Here is a 22565-nt window from a genome sequence, read left to right on the forward strand (position 1 = left end):
TTGTTATGGAATCCTTGGCTTATGTTATCCGGTTTTTTGTGGTCCCTGTGTTTTTTTTATTTTTTTCCAAGTTTTTTGTTTCGGACTGCTCACCTGGATTTTAACCTTTGCCTGGCTAAGTTACAATTATGGATAACCCAATAAACACTGCTACTGGATCTCCCTGTTTGTGTGTGCGTATTGTGACATCGCTCACTTTTGCCCAGCCGCCCGCCCACAAATAAAATTCTGGTTACGCCACTGGTTTGGTGTAACTGGATTAATTTTGAAGCTTGCAATGCAACATGAAACAGTACAGAATCCATTACATTATATTCAAATCGAATTTCTATTGATTGGAATATTTAAATTACATTAAAAAAAAATTCATGGAAATTTTTCTCTAAAGCCTCTCAAATCAAGGACTTTTCTTTCACAGAACTGCCCACTGGATGGTTTTCATCTATGTACCAAACAGTACAATGTTGTGAAAATCCAGTTTGTGAAATACTCAAACCACACAGTCGGGCACCAGCAATTATACATAGTACAGGTTGGGTTGGCTCAATTTTAAGACTTAAAGAATTAAATTTCTGTTTAAATTAATAGGAAATATGTTTCTGCAAACCAGGCCTTTGACAGTGAGAGGGTGAAAGACATTGGTGGTAAACAAATGAAGAATAACAGAGCATTTAAAAAAAAAGAAAAAAAAGATTAGAATTAGAAAAGAGTGTTCTAGAGTTAGAGGGTCAAATAAAGATGGAACCAATGTGTTTTTAGTCGATTCTTGAAGATGGCTAGGTTCTGGATTAATTGTAAATCTTTGTTAAAACAGGCTGGAAAACATGCCAAGAGAGCATTGCAATAGTCCAGCCTGGACAGAACAAGATCTTGAACAAGGAGTTGTGAAGCATGTTCTGAAAGAAAGGGCATGCTTTTCTTGATTTTGAATAAAGCAGATCTGCGTGGCCTGTTTTCATTATATTTTTCAACTGGGTACTTTGTTCAACTGTGTGTGTTTATCTCTTTTTTTATTTAGTTGTGCAATTCTGGCTTTTCCCGCTTTCCATTTCCCAGCAGAACAACACCACCTCTGGAGGAGATTCAGAACTTTAGCACAGTTAAAAAAACAACAACATAAAAAAACCCATCTATTAAACTAAAATTGTGCAATCCTGCTCACTCCCAAAACTTTGCCTGGACATGTTTGTTCAGTTGACATCAGCAGTGAAGCAAGCATTTTGAAAAGGGGAGGATCATAGGATCAAAAAATATATAAAAATCATTCTGGTAACAAAACCCTCAGACACGCAGAAGCTTCAGTTTGCTGTGAACCATGATGTCCTTCAAGTCTGCACTGGGTCTGCTTCTCCTGGCCATGGTGGCCATGGTGGCCGAATCCTCATGGGGCAGTGGTACATTTACAAATCTTTTTTCATTTTTGAAATATTTATTCAAAATATTTAATTTAATAACAAAAAAGAATATGGATTTAAGATATTTTCAGCTGTTAAAAACTGGTGCACTTTCAAGGGAATGATCCTTTTTCCATCACGTTAATCTCTTCAGATAAAGGGAACTCTTACAATTATGACCTTTCCAAGATGTCTGATCTGACGAAGCTATACAACTCCAAAGTTTTCATGGCAGAGAGGATGACCAGGCCTCTAGAGGGGATGACATTCCAAGCAGGCATACTTAGCCACTCTGGAGTCAGGTAAAATCAAGATATCATCCACATTTTCATCCATTTATCTTGTGTTGTATTCATCATAGTGCATACATCACAGTTGTAAGTGATGTATTCAAGTAAGAGGAGTGAGTGTTTTGAATCTTATGCATTTTGTCCACTGGTCTTGCTTTTAGAATCACTCTAGAAGATGGCACTAAATGGCTGGTCCATAAAGGGAACCGCTATGGCATCTCATCCAACACTGTTGTTGTGGCTGCACGTCATATGAGCAATAACTGGAAGGCAAGTAATTTTGCAACTTGGGTGTAGCTTAAGGATAAGAGTCAGTATTTTATCCATACATTAAAGTCTAGGAGTTATTTAATACATGATTCACTTTCAGTTTCACTTTAATTTAGCATTTTGTTCTGATTTATATATTTTTTGACAGATTGTGGAGACAAAAAATTTTCGTGGGAGCAAGAGAGTGACTGACTTTGTGGCAGCTGGAGGAACAGACTACAAACTTCTGTTTGATAACTGTCATGATGCAGCTGACAGGATGATGGATGGTTAAATTGACAACAATCATGTTAAAATGTTATATGTGAAGAAAGCATCACTAATCTTTTTTTTTATCAATTTGATAATGCATTCTTAACTGTTACACTGCTGTTTTGTTTTGTTTTGTTTTGTATTGCTGTTTGTTTCAACTGCCTAAACAAAAAATATTTACTTGTCACACAATTTCAAAAACCTGACTCTCAGACGTCAGAACCACACACCAAATCAGCAAAACCATACACCAATCCTCGGCTTTTGACTCAGTTTCCAATTTCTTAAAACACTTTTTGCAAAACACAACACACAACTCTTTAACACACTAAAATCTAAGAGTAATTCATATTATGGCAAAGGAGTTTGCAAATTTAACATTTTGAGGGGTTTGTGATATTTTGAATGGAAAAGATGTGAGGCATTTTGCAGTTTTGAAATCGTGTGTAAGCAGTTAAAAAAACTGTAAATGTGTGATTGTGTTTCAATTTATTGGATCTTAGTAATTAGAATTTTTAAATAGATGGTTCAGTGTAATATTGGAGTAATCCTGAGCTGTAGGTTGCTACAGAGGTTCATGTGTACTCATTCACTGTGCTGCTTGTCTAGCTTTTGAAAATATTCCAATATTGATTCTTTGAATTTATGGGTTAAATAAAAGTAAACTAAATTGACACCGTACCTTTAGTTTGGGTATTATTCAATTCTAAAGAAAACGTTGCCTAATAGGTTTGGCTATTTGTAAAACATTGCATTTCGCTCCAACTTTTTAATGTTATTACTCACCTGCACTTGATTGCTGTTTTTGTACACTTTTTCTCTTTTTTAGCTTAGTTCTGGCAAGAAATTCCTTTATTTTTGACTTTCCGTTTGCCAGCAGAAGAACACAAATGCATAATTTCTTGTGCAGTTCTTAGGGGACTGAAGCTTCTTTATATTAACCACATTATGTCTTAAAGAAATAGCTCACTCATATATTATTATTATATATTATTATATTGAAACTGAACAATGGTGGATGGAGTTTGTACAAATAATCAAATAATTTTGTCAAAGAGGCTGGCTAAATAGACACTGCCTAATAAATTATCCTGACCTCACCTGTTATCCTATCCCATATATCAGTGTGAACAGCATTTATCATCATTTAAACAAGCATTTATGAAATTAAGTTTAATATTTCTTTACATAACTATTCAGATTGTTGACTGACTCCAAGGGAGTCTACTCATGACAATGTGTAGTCTGGCTCTTTCCCAAAGCATTACCTCTGCAAGCCATGTTTGTTTAGATAAATTAGAATTGAAAAATGAAGTCAGCTTTTTTCACACACAAAATCTCATCAGATTCTCAAGAGCTACAGTTTGCTGTAAACAATGACATACTTTAAGACTGCACCGGGCCTGCTACTCCTGGCTGTGTTGGCCATAGTGTCTGAATCTTCATCCGGCAAAGATACATTTATACATTTTGTTAATTTTCACTTTGTGTACTCTTTTTACATTGTCATTGTCTGGTCGAAGTTTTGTTTTTCTTCATCAAATTGATTTAAAGTTAGTAAAAGAGCACATGTGAGGGAATTCTCTATTTTCTGTAAAACTGAATCTCTTTAGACAAAGGCCCTTGCAAATATGACCTTTCTAATGAGTCTGACCTAAACAAACTGTACAACTCAAAAGTGTACATGGCAGAACGGGTCACCAGACCTCTGGATGGGATGCCTTTCCAAATAGGCATTCTGAGCCTCAGGTGTCAGGTAAAGGCAAGATACAGTATAATCAGCTGTAATTGTATTTGTGTGCTATATGCATAATGGTGAACAAAAGGCTCAATACATCAAATATAATGCTTCCAAATATATTTTTTGATATAAGCTGATATATCCATGATATAGATATATTTAAATGGCCAACCTGGTGTGATAATTTTGGTCTTTGTATAAACTTTTTTTCAGCTTAAAGAACACACGGTCATGTTGCTTAAAAAAATAAATTAATTCATTATGATAGCCTATTTTAATATATATATATATATATATATATATATATATATATATATATATATATATATATATATATATATATATATATATATATATATATATATATATATATATAATATTTTTCTTAAAGCGTCAAACAAGCATATAATCATCATGATTTAAAAATAACTACGTAAATAAAGCTGCTAAGCTGCAGATGGCGTCAGAGGATCATGTGTTTATTTATAATTCGTACCTGCAAAATGGCAAAAGCTGTGGAATATATAAAGTGGAAGAAAGGAGACTATGCCCTCCTTCAGAAAAGTGTGTTTCTGTTTAAATTGTAGGATGATGATGTAACAGCTAATGTGTTTTTAAGGGAGTTAAATAGAAACATTCCATTTATTAGAATGCTAATTTAGTTCTTATAACACTGTTTTAAAACATAGCCTAATTCAAACCTGTGGCGAGAAGCGCATGGATATACTTGTATATATATGTTGTATATTTATAAATATGCAGATTTTTAATAAGCCTATATTTAATATATTTACTACATAAACTTAAAAACATTAATGTGTCCACAAATTCCTCATTAACAAATAAACATAAAATATCTTCATACTGACTAAAGCCTACATATGTTGATATTCAGATGATGTGTAGGCTACAGATGAGATTTTGTCCCATCCATGGCCAAAAGAAAATAATTATGGTGGAGTAATTTTATCCCAGCACAATGAATTTTAAGTTTTACCAATTCATGTAAACTTATAAAACTTCACAAAAACCATATTTGGCACTGTAGCAGAGATGGCGGATATCAAGCTGAAGTAAATGGGCTCTGTCTCTTTTACAATAAAACAAGCAAAGCGCAAAACGTCTGGTTATAGGTCACGTGTCAGTCTGTGGCGCTCGTGCCTTCAGGCGTTTTGTTCGTCGCAAGCGTGCGCGCGCACGTCCAGTTTGGGTAAAAATCAACTGAGCTGGAATGAATAGAAAACACTATAGGAATTAATTGCTATTCTCTCAATGAATTTTCAAAGGTAAATGTTTATGTCACGCGTATAGCGGCCATCAGAAAGCAACTGTCATTCTTCGATTCGTTTCAACAACGATAAAAAGTGGCCTGTCATTTTTTCTCTTTTTTGCACATAGTTTTATCCCCTCGGAACGGTTTAGCTAGGTCAGCTGGTACAGCATTAGCTGCTTGGCTAGTTCTGCTGTGCTAACTGGACAATGAGAGGTTTGACTTGAAGGTTCAACTGTAAAATAATGAGGTTATTTATTTTTGCTCGCGGGTTTAGTGACTCTTTCAGGAAAGACTTGACAATTATGTTCATACTGCAGGAAATTTGAGATACTCGTTAGCCAGTACCTAGCATTAGCAAGCTAAGATAAACCAGTGAAAAGAGTCAGCTACCCTTTTTTATGTTTTTCCACTCTTCAAATTGATTGTAGTTATTTTAGATGTTTGTGTTTTCTTTACAGGATAATCAGTTTTTAACATGGAGATTTAACTTGTGCGTTAGTGTGTTATAAGTGGAATACAGTAGCTGGTTAGCGTAGTTAGCCACTGTCCTTTCTGAACGATTTTCTATAAGCATTGATGCATTAACTTGATTTCTGTTTTTTGCATCTAAAAGTCATACTTCGTGATACGTTGAAGTATGTAAACGTTAGACAAATATCTTAAGATATCTCCAGATATTAGTTTATAAGAATACAGTAGGTTGCTCAAAGGCCTGGTTTATTTTGCAAGCTGTTAAAATAGTAAGGCATAAGCTACTTAATCAGCTTGATTGAAACCGTGTATGTTTACTGGTCCATTTGCAAATACTACCTATGCAAATGCAGTGCATGTTGAAGCAGTCAAATTGTTTGTCTGTTTTACTATATAGTTGGTATAAGTGATGATTGTCCAAGTGATATTGTTCATAGATAATGTATTTTTTCATAGGTCCATCCATAGGACGAGAGAGAATTTGTGTCTTGAGAAAGACCTGGTAAGAGTACACTCAGAATGAGCAAGAAACCTCCAAATCGACCAGGGATTACTTTTGAGGTTGGTGCCAGAGTTGAGGCCCAAGACTACCTGCAAAAATGGTATGAATTCGTTTTGAAGGTTCAGTACAATCACTATTTCTATCAAATATTTGTTCAAACAGAGGGTTTTAAACTGTGGTTCGACTATGGCTTTAAGGTAGTGCTAAGGGACTGTGGACATTTTAATAGAAAAATGTATATAATAGTGTAAAAATGTATATGACATTTAAATCTTATTAATAATTATATAAGTCAATTTATATAAGCTTTCTAAATTTAAGGATGCTTTTAATTTTGTCTTATTTAAAACAATTGGAAGAACACTGAAGCATTTGTCTGTTTATGTGTCACTTTCTTTAAGAAAAGTTTTAAATGTTTTCTGTGCTTGTTGTTATCCATGATCCAAGTTGAATGGTTTCTTTGCAGGTACCCTTCCCGTATTGAAAAAATTGATTACGATGAGGGGAAGATGCTTGTGCATTTTGACCGTTGGAGCCATAGGTACGATGAATGGATTCTCTGGGACAGCAACAGGGTTCGACCATTAGAGAGACCAGCGCTTCGCAAAGAGGGTCTCAAAGAAGAGGAGCTGTCTGTATGTTTGCAGTACTTCCACTTTTCATATGTTTATGATCTGAAATGTCTAGGATGACATGGCAAGCATGAGAAATGCAGGGAACTTTGTTGGCTTTTAGAATATGTATGTCGAATGAAACTGCAACTTTATTGACGTTTTCAGCCACTCAAATGAAATAAAAGAAAATCTCATTTGCTAATCAGATGAGTGATTGATTAATTCTTGTCTTACAAACATTTCTGCCAGGAGAGACTCAGCGAGATGAGAGCATCTCGCCTTCCTGAGCTTCCTGAAAGTACAGAGAGCACAGAGGACCAAAAAGACATACCCCAGCAGAGACAAGTACATACCTCAATTGCCCATCTACCTTGATCTGGCTCTCTCAAACTGCTTGTCCCATCATTGTTTGGGTTTTTCCTCCATCTACATAGCCAAAACCTTTCAATGTTTTTCTTTGGGCTGCAAGCAATCATCCATTTAAAGAAAAAAAAAAATACATTTATTCACTTTTATTTAAAGAGGTGTTGTTTCACTTACTCTACTGTACAGAAGTTTGGTTTTGGTAAGATTCTAAATGAACTATCTTGTGCCCATTTATTATTCAGTCTAAAAAAGAAATACAGTGATATTGTAAAATATTTTAATAAATAATTCCTGTGGTGACAGTGCTGCTCAAAAAACATTTATTGTTGCTGTCAGTGTTGAAAACAGTTTTTTGATGCTTAATAGTTTTGTAGAAAACTATCTTTCAGGATTTTTTTTGTTGAATATAATGTTCAAAAGGATTTTGAGGTTTTTATTTGAAATATGTTCTTTGAAAGAAAAAAAAATCTCGCTGACAACAAACTTTTGAATTATGGCATATTTAGAGAAAGCTTTACCAAAAATATGATTAAGAATCTATAAATACAGGTGAAAGTTCTGTGGTTTTCTTAAAATGGATTTTAACCACTATTCACTTATCTGTGTGGTTGTTAAACTACTATAATCAGCTTGTCAGGTGCTACATGAAGTAATCAGTGGTTTGCGGTGTGTTCATCACAGTTTGTTCTGCTCTAACCATTCACTTTTATGATCACAGCACATTCCATATCTTCAATACAGGCTTGGTTGCATTTGTATGAGTTGGTGAATATAATTAATTGCATGTCTGTTTTGTTTTTATTGCATTTTTAGGAATTGGGAGATGGTGAGGAAGTGCTTGCCCGATGGACGGATTGCCGCTACTACCCTGCCAAGATTGAAAGTTTCAATAAGGAAGGTAAGATCACCTAGCTGATCCTTAAGGGCAGAAATATAATTTTTTTGTCCTTTTTCAATTAAGAAGTTCAGTCTAATTATCATTCAGTTAAAATGAATCTGTCTTTCTTTGGTTAACTAATGATTGTTCTCAAATGCATAAGAAAAATTACTTAAATGCTATTTTAGGATGGATAGGATTTAGCAAAATGCATCCACAGGTTAAGCAATCTTTGAAATCAAATCTAAAAGGTGAAGAATTTATTTGCTGTTATTTTGTTTACTTTAGGAACGTACACTGTACAATTTTATGATGGGGTCATTCGCTGCGTGAAAAGAATCCATATCAAGTCCATGCCAGAAGACGCAAAAGGACAAGTAAGTTTATTAAAGTGACTTCACAGAGTCCTCATTAGTTCCTTTTTATTTTTCTAACAAATAGGTTCTAATAAATTTAAAGGGGTCATATGACGTTGCTAAAAAAAAGACGACATTTTGTGTGTCTGATGTATTGAAATGTGTTTGTGGCTTTAGGTAAAAAAAAAACAACAACCACACAAACTGTACATTATTGTTTCTCCTCTATGCCCCTGCTTTCTGAAACCCATCGATTTTTATAAAGCTCATCATTCTGAAAAGCGAGGTGTGCTCTGATTGGCCAGCTATCCAGTGTGTTGTGATTTGCCGAATACTTCAAGCATGTGATGGAAATGTTAGGGCCCTCACCACCGTGTTCCGTGTCCCGGTGCGACAAGACAAAACCAATAAAACCCATTACAAATTAGGCATTTGTTGCATCCAGTGGGTACATATTTACTGAATATAATGACTTGTACTATCTTTTTACTCATTGTTGCATCGCGCCGTGTAAACATAAAGCCATGTCTGCATTTGTGATCAGAGAAATGACAAACAACTAGCACTGCTCTACACATCTCAAAACTTGCATTTGAATCATCAATGTTAAATCCTTTAAATGTAAATGAGTACTTACAGGCTGTCAGTCAGTGTTATTTGTCCAAACACCAGCATTGTAGGCTACTCTCCCAGTAAACATTGTCCTTCATAAAATGTGCTGCACACATCTGAATATTTGCGTTGAACTGTTCTGGAACAGTGTTGTAAAAACAACTTAGCCACTGATTTCTTGTCAATGCCTTGTGTCCTCTTTCGGAAGGCCAAACATAGTAGCTTCGCTTTCACAAAGAAATACAGCATCTCCACAACATTGCGGCTGCAGTAACAATATTACAGCGAGAATCAAAGTTGCTCCTCCTTTCTTTGTGTGAACATTTGGGCGGCATTATGCAAATTTTCCCACACAGTGACGTAGACGTAGGGGCGTTCAAGAGGCATTTTCGGAGGGCGTTGGCGAGTCTTAACTTTTATTTAAAAAATATCTCTTTGGGTTTGAGACTTTAGGGATCTTATCTACTCACGAATAGCTTGTAACACACCAAAGAGAAAAGAAAACTGGAAATCGCATCATATGACCCCTGTAATAGATTTGCTTTTCACAGCTCGATCATTTTTGAGAATGCTTTATAGTTAATTGTATATTTCAGTGTGGCCCTCTATAGTATTGTCCTTGACCTCTTCCTCTCTTTCAGAAGGTAAAATGCATGGGGTCAGTCCTGAATAATATTTGAAGACACAAGCAGCTGGTCCACACAGCTTACAGTTGCGTCTTTGTGCCAGTCAGGCAGCTCAGGGATGCCAAATCACTTTATTCTTCCTCCTTAGTTACCTTTACTACTTTATTAATAGCTTTTTTTTTTCTGCATTTTAGCCATTGTCAGAGGTGTGTTTGTGACTGGTCCATGTCAGATGTGACTGATAGTGCATTGGTTTGTGTTCAAGCAGGACTGGATCGCTCTGGTGAAGGCTGCTTCAGCTGCAGCCAAGAACAGAGGAGGAAACAGACCACGTACCAGCGCCAACAGCAACAAGGACCGAGAGGACAGGAGGGAACAGCGATCAGATGAAGAGCTTGACGATGACGAAGAGGAGGATGATGATGATGATGATGAGAGTGAATCAGAGAAACTTGGTATGTGATTTGTTAGGACTTTTCTTGCCCAATGAGTTTCTGGATGCTTTACAGTGAAACTCTCCTACTGATTTGTGTTCAGTTATATATCTTTCAGAAACCTTTGTCATTTGGTTTTCAGATTGATCTTAAATCAGCACCTTGTTCATATTGATCAGCCACATCTGTTTATTTCCTGTTTTATGCAGCAGAAATGGACTCTGAAGAGGAGGACAGTAAGCCAGCTATTGAAGAGCTTGAACCTGCTACAGCAAAAAGGAGGAACAAAAGACAAGGCAACTTGTGCAGCAGTAAAAGGACGCGTCTCAGCAAGGTGGCAGGTAAACAATATTGTTGTGGAACATGAGGGCCTTAGAGTCAAACATGTTCTGAATTCATCTTTAATGGTGAGAATCATCATGGCTTCAATATTTATTAAATGGACTTTAACAGTAATTAAGCAGAGCATAGTGATTATGACTTTTGTGTGTGATTTTCCTTTCTGATCATCAAGGGTGTGCTGACACTGAGTCTGAATGCAAAGCAGAGTCAAAAGAGCTTCCAGCGACATCACAGCAGGTATAGATAAAACTGACATACTGGTATCAACATGATGATCACTGTAGTGCTCACACTCGGTCATGTTTACTTCTCTACCACCCTTTAGAAAGCGTCAGGTGCCGAGGTCAGTCCAGCTGATGAGAGATCCCAGTCCCTCAGTTGTCAAAAACAACCTGCATCCCTCTCTAGCCCATCCCTGTGCAAGTCTCGCTCAAGAAGACTCAAACATGATTCGGGAGAGTCCACCACTAGCAATCAGAACACAACCGGAGCCCCTGATCCCAGTCCTTCAGCCAGTTCAACACACACCCTCCCAGACAGTACACACACAGGTATGTAGTGTTTATCCATTGTCAGGTATCAAAAAGGTACAACAAACTTACCGGCACCAGAAAAAAATAAAAAAATAAAAATATATAAGTAAGCATGTATGTATATATAAATTTAAATATATAACATAATATTTAAATTTATATATTTATAAATTTAATATAAAATAAGTAGATGCAAAAATAACATGCATATCCGTTTTTGCATAGCCCCTACCAACTCCCCTCAGAGGAGAAGACGATCTCAGCGTCTAGCAACAAGCTCTGACCAGGCTTATCCCTCTTCACCGCACACAAGGGATTCCAGCACTCACCCTCCTCCTCCTCCTCCTCCTCCTCCAGATGACTCTCAAAAAGCTGGTGAAAGACATAAACTTTCTTTAGTAAAGCTTATGGCATAGTAAAGCACTTAAAAATGACGGTTCAAATGTTTTGCACGATTTTCAAATGTTTAAGACTCATACACTCATCAATACTGCATTTTTTTTTAAAAATTCTATGTTTTTAAATATAATTATTTGAAAAGCAAAACTGAATTTTCAGTAGCCATTTCTTCAGTGTTCAGTTACTTGATCCTAAAGAAACCATTCTTATATGCTGATTTGGTTCTCAAAAAACTTAATGTCTTATCATAAATGTTTATAACAGTTGATATTTTTAAAAAAAGTTTTTTTTCTGGATTCTTAGAATAGAAAGTTAAAAAACAGCATTTATTTGAAATACAAATTGTCAAATTTAGGTTTGTAACGATATACCGGTATGATGATATACCATGATATAAACATGTACTATTATCATACTGTGTACATTTGCTTATCTATGGTATTGAGAGAAAATAACAGACAGAGAATCTCACCTGCGCCTAGTCAACAACTTTCCACCTAACTGTTCTCTTGCTCCACCCACACGTAGTGTTGTCATGATACCAAAATTGTGTTGCACACACCAACATGAAATATGTCTCCTACAAATCTGGAACGCAGTCATTCTTTGAAGTATCGATACTAATAAATTTAGGAATCGTGACATTTTTTATTTCCTAGAATTGCGATACTTTTGAAGTATCGATGCACCGTGCAACCATACCCATGTGTACAGCTGAGACATTTGAAGGACTGAGACAGAGGATTGATGAATAAATAATAAACAAAGCTGTAAAATAATGACGAAAGCCCTGCTATATAAATATATAGGCTAATCTGTTTGTTTTGCATGTTTCTCTGTGAATGAGTGGCGTTGTGTCATGTACTACATACACAAGTATGCACCAGCGTGGCTTAAAGTGCCAGGTTTAATAGTGCCTGCTGTCTCACTATCTGAGGACATGAACACAAACACTGAGAGCCTCACTGAGAGAACAATTAATAATCATTTCATCATTTTATTTGAGAAAACCAGTCAAAAACAAATACATACTCAAAGCTCTTCAATACAACCCGTCCAAATAAAAGTCTGCTTTTTAACTCGAAGAAATTGACAGAAATTACAATTGTACTATAATGTAGCCTACCTCTAAAATAATAATAATAATAATTTACATAAACATTGGGGAATATAATTTTTTCCCTCATTTTAATTTAGTAAATCTGTTGTGCAGCCCTTTGCGAAAACATAAAATAAAGCTTTTAAAACATCAAATAAATTGTAAAATTTCTATGCATTTTCATTAACACCATTTTTGATAGTTTATTTTCTATTAAATCATAAAAGTACAGAATCCAGAAAAATTAAGTCAAACCAGAACTTATTAATTTGTATGGATTATTATTGATAAATATAAGTTATTAAACTAATAAATAATAAATGGTAACATTTTCTTCTTTTTGAATAAACATATGCTTTCAAACATTTGTTCAACCTCATAAAAAAAAAAACTTTTAGATTGTTTAATACCGTATACCGTGAAACCGTATATCCATGGTATTTTCTGAGACTATTATCATACCGTGAAAATCTCAAACCGTTACAACCCTAGTCACATTATAAATCTCTTTACTTTCGCTTTTGATCAATTTAATACATCCTTGCTTGCTGAATAAAACTATTACTTTAAAAAAAAAGTCAGTGAAAAGTCAGTGAATACGCATACCAATAGAACCGGTATAAATAGTAATAAATACCTTGTAATTAAAATTGCATAAACACTTGATCTGTGTAAATGATGCATGTTATTTTATGTTTTGTTTTTTTAGTTGAAGACAGCAGCACTGAAGTTAAAACAGAAGCTCCTGCACAAAAGCCAGTTTCAGGAAGCCCATCCACAGCTCCACCTACTAACATTGCTCAGTCACCAATCAGTGAGAAGGACAAGATAACTGATGTGTTATCAAGTAATCAGACAACACTGGAAGGGAACTCACCTTCTGTAGTGACAGGTTGGTTGGCCTTAGAATTGATTGTTTCTCCATGAACCTTTTGAAGGACACTTTGTGTTTCGTTGATATAAACAGCAAAGTCACATACCTGGATATATTGAAAATATCAACATTAGATTGTGTTATGTTAATGGTTGTAATAGTGTTGCTGCTGGGCTTTTGTGATAATGTAGATACTATGTATTATCTTCTCATTTTATGTTTAGCTGCATGTCAGAAAGTCCCTTCCAGGACTCCTAAAGCCAACAAACATGCCAGAGAGCCAAGTATGAATCATCACTGCCTTCCACTCACTTCAATTTGAAAGTCTGTATATATGTCTTACAAAGGTTTCCCCTTCCTTTTCAGTTATTAACACCAAGAAGTCTGATGACCCCAATGCTCCCAATGAGTCTTTAATAGACCTGGACCATAATAAATTTAAGTGTAAAGTCCCTGGCTGCTCTAAAGCATTCCGGAAAGCAAAACTGCTGGACTATCACCTGAAGTACTATCATAACACTGAGAAAGAAATGGATGGCGAGGTCTGCTCACCAGAGAGGGTGGGCCGCACCAGGGCCACGTCTGCTTCCATGCCTACAAGCACCTTGTCAGATATGTCAGATAACAAGAGACGCAGGACCGTCTCTACTTCGTCCTGTAAGTTGTTATTTGTCAGGCTGATTTCAGTGGAAATGGCTGTGGAATTAACAGTTATACAATTCAACTGAATGATCTTCTCTTTGTGGTCTTAGCTCTGTCCTCTCAGGGCTTCATGCTTCAAATGGACAGCTCTGGCTGTGCGAGGCCTCCTAAGTTCTGTAAGAAGAAACGTTCTTCTGCTTCTGTCAGTTCAGACAGTACAGAGGTCTCCTTACCCCCTCCCAGCTTCGATAATCTCCACGACAAGATTATCAAGAAGGAAAAGCACCTAGATGGTGAGCTATTTCTTTAGATTCTAAAGACGATAAATGAGATTTTTCCATTTTCATCTTATGGATGTTTATTTGATCTTCAGGGCTTTGTATAAAGACAGAGCGGAAATTCAAACTGGAGGATAAATGTCAGTTGTTTGGTCAGTTTATGGACACTTTTTTTTTTCACTAATCTCTTTTTTTTTTTATCTCAATTTTACGTTGTTTAACCAAGAAGTTTTCATCAAATTTTGTATTTATTTTCTATTTAGTGAAAAAGAGGGATAAAGACAGAAGGGACAGGAAGGAGAAGGACATTTTCCGAATTAAACAGAAGAAAAAGAAAAAAAAGAAGAAGAAATCAAAACTGCACTGTAAGTTATATGTTTGCCTCATTTTCAGAGGTCTTTTTACTTAAAGGTTTTACAAATGAATATTTGAATCTTACATCTGTGAGTTAAAAATTAGAGCAACTTTCAAATTTCATCAATTTCGACTTGCCTCATTTCACTTTAGCCGTCTATTTGGTGTATGAAATGAGTGTCATATTGTTCTCATTATTCTAAGGTTACTCAGACCTGGATGAGATGTCGTTGGCTTATTTGGATAGGGCGTCTTCCCCAATACATCGTTCTTCCTCTAGTGCCTTCAAGCACAGCACCTTCCAATACCCTCGTGCCATACTGTCTGTCGACCTCACCGGGGAGAGTATGTCTTTTCATTGATTTACAGCTTTTTGTAGCCGCTTTCCAATAATGGAATCATTTTACCATTCAATTTTAATGTGTTCTGTGGCTAATAGATAGAAGTCAGCATGAATATGGTGTCAGTGATGTGATGTTGAGCCTCATTTCATATCCTACTTCCTTTTCCTATCTCAGACCTATCAGACATCGACTTCCTGGAAGACTCGACCACTGAGAGTTTGCTGTTCAGTGGAGATGAGTATAACCAGGATCTGGACTCGATCACCATGGAGGACTTCCAGGATGAGGATGATGATGGTGCCAATGAAATCGTTCGTTGCATCTGTGAGATGGATGAAGAAAACGGCTTTATGATTCAGGTAGGTTTACTCTAAGATGAATTTTGAAACTAGTTTTAATGCTGTCTGTAAATATACAATTTCATGCAAGAAACATCTTGAGTATTTTAAAATGGTTTTGAGTACCTATTTGGTGTCCTTGTTCTGAATCTGCTGTCTGTAAATTGCAAATAATGGTTTCTGTTGTTATCTCTGTCTTTACAGTGTGAGGAGTGTATGTGCTGGCAGCACAGTGTGTGTATGGGGCTTTTGGAGGACAGCATCCCTGATCACTACATATGTTACATCTGCAGAGACCCTCCAGGTAACATTCCTGTGTGTCAATACTGTGCACAAAGGGTCAGCAGGAGTTTGTAGCTTTATCTTCAACAGTTTATTTAAATGGAAATTAAGTTTAAGTACAGAAAATATAAAACTGAAATTGCTCCGAAGTTGTTAATGAACTGTATTTGTTTTTTTTTTTCAGGTCAGAGGTGTAGTGCTAAATACCGCCATGATAAAGACTGGCTCCAAAAGGGCCACATGTATGGCTTGTCCTTCCTCACAGAGAACTACTCGCATCAGAATGCCAAGAAGATCGTGTCCACTCACCAGCTGCTGGCTGATGTTTACAGTGTTAAAAGCTTGCTTCATGGCCTTCAGCTGAAGATGGATATTTTACAGTAAGAGACACTACCTTTCCAGAAGCATACCAAATTTTTGACATGTGACATTTTTGAAAAAACAAACATATTGCTACCATAAAAACCATCCAAAAAGAATTGTTGCAAAGATGGGTTAAGCTGGGGCAGGGCGATAAACTGCATGGTAAAAAAAAAAAATGTTTGTTGCTAATGATGAGAAGAAATTTTGACTCGTTATGGATTAACCTAACTGCCTGTGATACAGCAAACATGACAACAACACGTCTCCATTTATGTGGACAGTCCAGAGCTTCTTGAGCTTTTTTACAGTTTCTCTGAGAAAAACTACAAATACACACTCACAACTCAACATTTTTTTTTTTTTTTTAGAAACAAGCACAACCCAAGTTTGCACTTGTGGGCCCGGTCTTGGGTGAACTCTGATGAGGACCAGCCTATGGGTGGCGTTCCAGACTGCCTTCATTTCCAAGAGCACCTCAACCAAAACTCGAGCCCTGAAACTTATATTACCAGTGAGCACAGCTACCAGAAACCTCCCGGTACAGGCCTTGAACACTCAAGGGATGAGCAGGGGACGCAAACTTCCTCTCAGTTTAACCGAAAGGAAGAAGAGGTAAGCATAGGACACTTAAAACTCCAATCTGGATAGGTTCAGTTTATGAAATGTACACTTTGAACCAATTGTGAAATCGGTGCTCTTTATGGTTTGTGTAGGTGAGCAGTGCCATTGCTCTGTCTGGCTGTGTCAATGACAACAATAAGGGCTCCATGGAGCAGGCCAGGAACTGTCTGCAATGGCAGATGAACCTGCTTACACACATAGAGGATGTTCAGAACCAGCTCTCTGGCCGTATGGACCTTATCGAGAAAGAGCTTGATGGTAAGGGTGAAGCAATTATAAAGTCTAAATTAAAGCTGCAAGCAGCATTTACCGGGGTTCAAGCACATTAAGGCCTCTGAGGTGGTCAGAGCCAACCTGGATGTATGGATGACAGTTAAACACATCCAAAATGGAGAACAGGCTAACAGACAGACACGCACACTGAAAGTAAATGATTAGACTAATATATGTATACTCTATAAGCATATGCACACACACACACACACACACACACACACACAAAGACACACAAAGATACACATATACATGCACAAACATTTTGTTGCAGATATAGGTATTTGATAAAAAGTGATAGGTGATAATAAGCTTATTGCAAGTCTTCTCTTTTTTTAGAGTTTAGATGTCATTTTCAGATTAAACTGTAATCATAATGTGGCAAAATTGTTAAAACTGATACATCTGTATGAACAAAATGGAAAACATCAATTCAATGAGATACAAAATGTTATAACAGTTAATTTATTAATGTTTTGGCATGAATTCATAAAAACAGTACTAGCTGAAAGAGCCCATTAGTGGTCTTCCGCTGCCATCTAGTGGTTATAAATTGCATTTACTCAAACAACACTGTGTTTTTAAACATAACTGTTAAAGTGTTGTTGTTGGGTTTTTTTGCCCTATCTCTCTTAAATGTTGCATGCTTGTTTAGAATGAAATTATGCATTACTTTACACAGTTTTGATAATTTGTGGGATTTCTGTTTGTATTAATAGGTCTTTGTGCCTCTGGGGTGGTCTCGGCCAACCAGGATGTATGGATGACATTTAAATACATCCAAAAGAAAGACACACACACACACTGAAATTAAATGATTAAACTAGTTTTTAAGAGTTTAGATGTCATTCAGGTTTCACTGTAATCACAATGTGGCAAAATTGTAAAAAATGATGTTTCTGTATGAACAAAATGGAAAACATTGATTCAATAAGATGTAACATGTTATAACAGTTAATTTATTAATGTTTTGGCATGAATTCATGAATCCTTTCTACAGTACTGTTCATTTTAACTGAATGAGCCCATTAGTGGTCTTCCGCTGCCATCTAGTGGTTATAAATTGCATTTACTGAAACAACACTGTGTTTCTAAACATAACTGTTATAGTGTTGTTATTTTTTTTATTTTTGCCCAATCTCTCTTAAATTTTGCATGCTTGTTTAGAATGAAATCATGCATTATTTTACACAGTTTTGATCATTTGTGGGATTTCTGTTTGTATTAATAGGCCTTTGTGTACACTATGCAAATAACATAATATAAAATTACTGGTTTATAGTTGTCTAAATGCAATTGTTCAACATGTTTTTGATAATTATTGACCTTCAGAGTCTAGAGAATTGTACTTCAGTGGTTTTATTGATTTTCATCTTATACCCGATCACTAGTTTGCCAAAGTACCTTTTTAAAATAATCTTGAATGTTTAATTAACAGCTTTATTGACAACGTTGGTCCCAGAGGCAAAGTTGTTCAGAATGAGGATATTTATCAAATGATATAAAGATTTAGTGTTTTTGAGTGAATATATGAGCATTTACAAACAATTTGAGGCCATTTACCATATAAATCTTGTGTTTTGAGACCTTTTCTACTGTTATAGCGCCACCTATGGTCTGATCTCCATGAAACTTTGCATGCTTGTTAAGAGTCATCTGTTACATGATTTCACTGAGTTTCATAAAGTATTGAGTTTTCGTTAAGGTTTTATAGGCTTTGGGGTATGTTTGGCCACACCCCTTTTTCTAAATTACCCCTTTACAGCTGACCAAAGGACAAAATTCAACATTTTTTTAATAATTATTGATCTAGAGAGTCCACAGAATATTACTGCAGTGGTTTGGTTCCGATCGGACAAAAAACCTAGGACTAGTTCGCAAAAGTAGGTTTTTAACATATTTGTGAATAACAATTGAATGATTTGATTGACAGCAATGGTTCTTGAGGCAAAGTTGTGCATTATGAGGAGATCTATCAAATGATATGCATACTGTGTTGATATGTGAAACACCACGTGATTACAGAGCCATAAAACTCGTTAGCGCCAACTAGTGGCCGATTTCTTTCAAAATTCTTACAGACCTTAAGGTTCATGAGTCGAACGTACCCAGCGAGTTTCGTTCCGATCAACATCCGTTAACCCTTTCAAATAGGTGCTTAAAATTGTTTGGCCAATGGCGGCCATGTTTTTTGAGATATGCAAATGTCCTCATATGTACTTGTGCCCCTTCAGACCGAGACATTGCATACCAATTTTCAAGTCGATCGAGGCAACAGTTGCCTAGTTATAGCCATTTATGTGTTTTTTCTATCTTATAGCGCCCCCAAGTGGCAGAGATGCGCAATATTTTTGATTTGACCAAAGATTGAGCTTATACATATGTATACCGAGTTTGGTGAAGATATCTCATTCCGTTCAAGAGTTATAGTTAAAATAGCATTTGGCTAACGTTAGCATAGACGCTTTTTGGTGTACTGTTTCGCGTAAGAATTGAAATTTCAACCTTTTTTTGATAATTATTGATATTGAGTGTCCAGGGAATATTTATGAAGTGGTTTGGTTCTGATTGGTTGAAAATCCTAGGACTAGTTCGCAAAAGTAGGTTTCGGATTTAGCTCGATTTTGCGAGAAAACGGTGCGTCGTAGACCCCAAAAAGGCGCCGTGCACTTTTGTTCGGGCTAACCCAAGGATTGCAACAATGCCATGTTTTTGAGTCTATGGCTAACGGTTTACACTTTACGGCCAAAATTGTCCAAAATTTTTGTTTTTTGCGCTGTAGCGCCCCCGTTAGGCCGATTGGGCCGGTTCTTTGTATCTGAGTAGCGAGCAAGACTACTACCATCTGACCAAGTTTCAGCTCTCTAGGCCTTACGGTTTGGGCTGCACGTTCAGTTTTAAGGCGGAAGAATAATAATAATAATAATAATAATAATAATAAAAATCCTAACAAATACAATAGGGTTTCAGCACTGCGTGCTTGAACCCCTAATTATATTTATTGCCACATGACCAGGGGCTGGTTGAATTTGTTACCACCATGAGCTTAAGTTGAAGTTAAATGTCTTGCTCATGAGCACCGTTGTCATGGCTAACGATTTATACTTTGTGAACCAGAAACATTTAGTTTACTTTTGCCATAAAAAAAAAAAAAAATCATGCAAGAAGCAGAGAAGAGTTTTGATATTTTGTAAAGGTTTCGTTGTCTTTCTCTCTGTCTGTATGAAGTGCTCGAGAGTTGGTTGGACTTCACAGGAGAATTGGAGCCCCCTGAACCCCTGGCCCGACTCCCACAGCTCAAGTGCCGCATCAAACAGCTTCTGACGGACCTGGGGAAAGTGCAGCAGATGAGCACCCTCTGCTCTGTGTGATGCACACATTATAGTGTGTTTTACGAGCTTCTGACGAAACCTCACGCTTTTTGCACACAACTACGTGTTTGAGAAGGTTTTTTTCAACATGATCCTCCTGTTCAGTAGATGTGCTCTTTGTGAAGTAAAACGTTGGCCATCGCCAAATATGAAACGAGGAAAATTCACACATAATGTGCGAAACAGGAAGATGTTGGTGTGTTCATGCTAAAGTCTAAAAACATATCTGCTTGAAGAAGTTTTTGTTCTCCTAAATAGGAAGAGCTCATTATAGCAGATTCATTCTTTCTCATGTTCACAGAAGGGATTATCTGTTTTATAAAAATAAAAACCTGAAGAGGTCACAACACCACACCCAAATTTAGGTTTTCACTTCTTTTTTTTTAGTTAGACCCCCAAAGCAGATCCAGTCTGTATTTCCACTCTGTGAGCTTAAGGAAATATGAACTTGACTGATGAGGGTCACTGAGAGCAGACATGTTTAAGAGTTCTGTAACGTTCAAGGAAAAAATATCTGGTTATAAAGGTTCTCACCACTTAAATAGTAACTTTAAAGTGCCAAGAAAACAGACCACTACGGTCTTATTTTGTTTGTTTTTTCTGACACAAAGTCCAGGATTTACACGTTTTTGAAATGGACTAAAGGTTCACAATGCCCCCAAGCTCATTAGACCAACAACTGGATAGTTTTCATACAACTCGTCTAATACATCAGCATGTTTCTCTACAGTCTTGAAGGATGCTGTAGCAAGTCACAAGAAAACGGGCTACTCTAACTTTATCCAGGATGTCCAGAGATAGGTGAATCTTCTCACTAATGTCTGTTTATCCTGTTGATAATTTAAGAGTTGCTACCGTGAACTAAGCTAATCCTGTGATGGATGTAAAGGCATATATTCAATCCATTTTGTTAATTTTTTTCCCCCTTGAAAAATAATTTATGGACAGTTTTTATAACTGTAAGGAAAAACAAAACAAAAAAACTAAGGCGTAAGGGGATAATTCTTGAAAATGCCTGTTTAATCTCAATTTCTATTAATCTGTACAAAGAGTGTTTTAGAATTTAGATTTAAAACTTGAAGTTTCTTTTGATGAGAAATACCAGCTGTACATTTAAAGAGTTTATTTAAAGACCTGATGTAATTATCTGTATGTACAACTTCATTAAAAAAAAGTTCTCAACATTTTTTTGTGTATGGTCATCATTTACACTTAATTATGCAATGATGTAACGGTGAGTTTGTAACTTCATTTTGTAAATGAGAGATGTAACTTCACACCGCTCTGGTTATGTATATTAGAAGTGTATTTCAGGTGATTGATTTTGCTGATTCTTTTTAAAGAAGTGCTCTCAAGAGTTCAAGCTTGGCTGCTCACTTTATGATGTCTGAAATGTTCTTGAAATGCTGGTGCAGTGTGATGCATCCCGTGGCCAGTGCTGGTGCGTGGACCAAGAAGGCATGGAGATCTATAGAACCAGGCGGAACGGAAAGCCCTAAAAGTGTGAGTGCATTTATTCACTGTCATATTCATTTAACTCCCTGGATGCATTGGTTGAACAGTTTAGATTAGTCTAAAAGATCAAGATTTTTACTTCTACTTTTGACATTAGATGTGCTATACAATGAGTTTTAACCTTTGGGCCCTTAGGTCCTGGTACTTGTGAGGTGAGACAGCGACGACTCACCATCTCCCCCTCAGTGCTCAGATGATGGGGGCTTCTTACCGTTGTGGTGCAAATTTATCTACACCACTGAGAGAATGATATTTGATCTGTTACACACCTTTAACAGGTGAGATGTGGTTTTTTAATTCAAAAGTTTGGGGTTGGTAAAATTTTATATGATCCAAAATACTGTAAAACAGTAATATTGTGAAATATTATTACAGTTTAAAATAACTGTAGAATATATTTTAAACTGTAATTTATTACTGTCATCAGATCATTACTCCAGTTTTCAGTGTCACATGATCCTTCAGATATTATTCTAATCTTCTTATTGAGTGCTCAGGAAACATGGCTTATTATTATCAATATGTTGTGCCCTTTAATATGTTTTTGGTAATTATAATTTTTTAATGCATTTTAATGCGTCCTTGCTGAATAAAATAATGTATTTTTTTATTAGTATTCATTTAATAGTATTAATTTAAAAGACATTTTTCTGACCCTAAACTTTTAAATGATAGTGTATATCCTCCTGTAAGACTAAAATTGGAAATTGCCAAATAATGGTTATTTTCTTGTAGTAAATTGAAATTTTATTGAATTAATAGAGGCTTATATCCAATAGCTCTTTCTAGCTCTACACTTCTGTATCTGGGATAGCTGATCATGCTTTACATGTTGAACCAGCAGACAGCAGTATTGTGT

The 22565-nt window shown here is 36.1% G+C and overlaps 1 protein-coding gene across 5 annotated transcripts; it reads left to right on the forward strand.

The window, feature by feature from the left end:
* The first annotated feature begins 5093 nt into the window (after window positions 1–5093).
* phf20l1 (PHD finger protein 20 like 1) lies at window positions 5094–21375 on the forward strand. Of its 5 annotated transcripts, none has more exons than XM_026283929.1 (24): window positions 5094–5233; window positions 6148–6293; window positions 6660–6828; window positions 7057–7152; window positions 7987–8071; window positions 8339–8427; window positions 9910–10099; window positions 10288–10419; window positions 10593–10657; window positions 10746–10971; window positions 11179–11328; window positions 13161–13343; window positions 13550–13609; window positions 13692–13982; window positions 14078–14260; window positions 14341–14397; window positions 14509–14610; window positions 14804–14944; window positions 15118–15302; window positions 15486–15585; window positions 15748–15943; window positions 16295–16538; window positions 16640–16805; window positions 20049–21375. In XM_026283929.1, exons 2-24 carry the CDS (start codon window positions 6211–6213, stop codon window positions 20189–20191), a joined length of 3336 nt encoding a protein of 1111 aa, XP_026139714.1. In that variant the 5' UTR covers window positions 5094–5233; window positions 6148–6210; the 3' UTR covers window positions 20192–21375. The 5 variants fall into 5 exon arrangements, with proteins under 5 accessions (XP_026139714.1, XP_026139715.1, XP_026139716.1 ...); XM_026283930.1 differs by having other exon boundaries at window positions 10291–10419; XM_026283931.1 differs by having other exon boundaries at window positions 9913–10099.
* The last annotated feature ends 1190 nt before the right edge of the window (window positions 21376–22565 follow it).

Source organism: Carassius auratus, chromosome 16 (assembly GCF_003368295.1).
Source record: "Carassius auratus strain Wakin chromosome 16, ASM336829v1, whole genome shotgun sequence".
NCBI classification, from domain to species: Eukaryota; Metazoa; Chordata; class Actinopteri; order Cypriniformes; family Cyprinidae; genus Carassius; species Carassius auratus.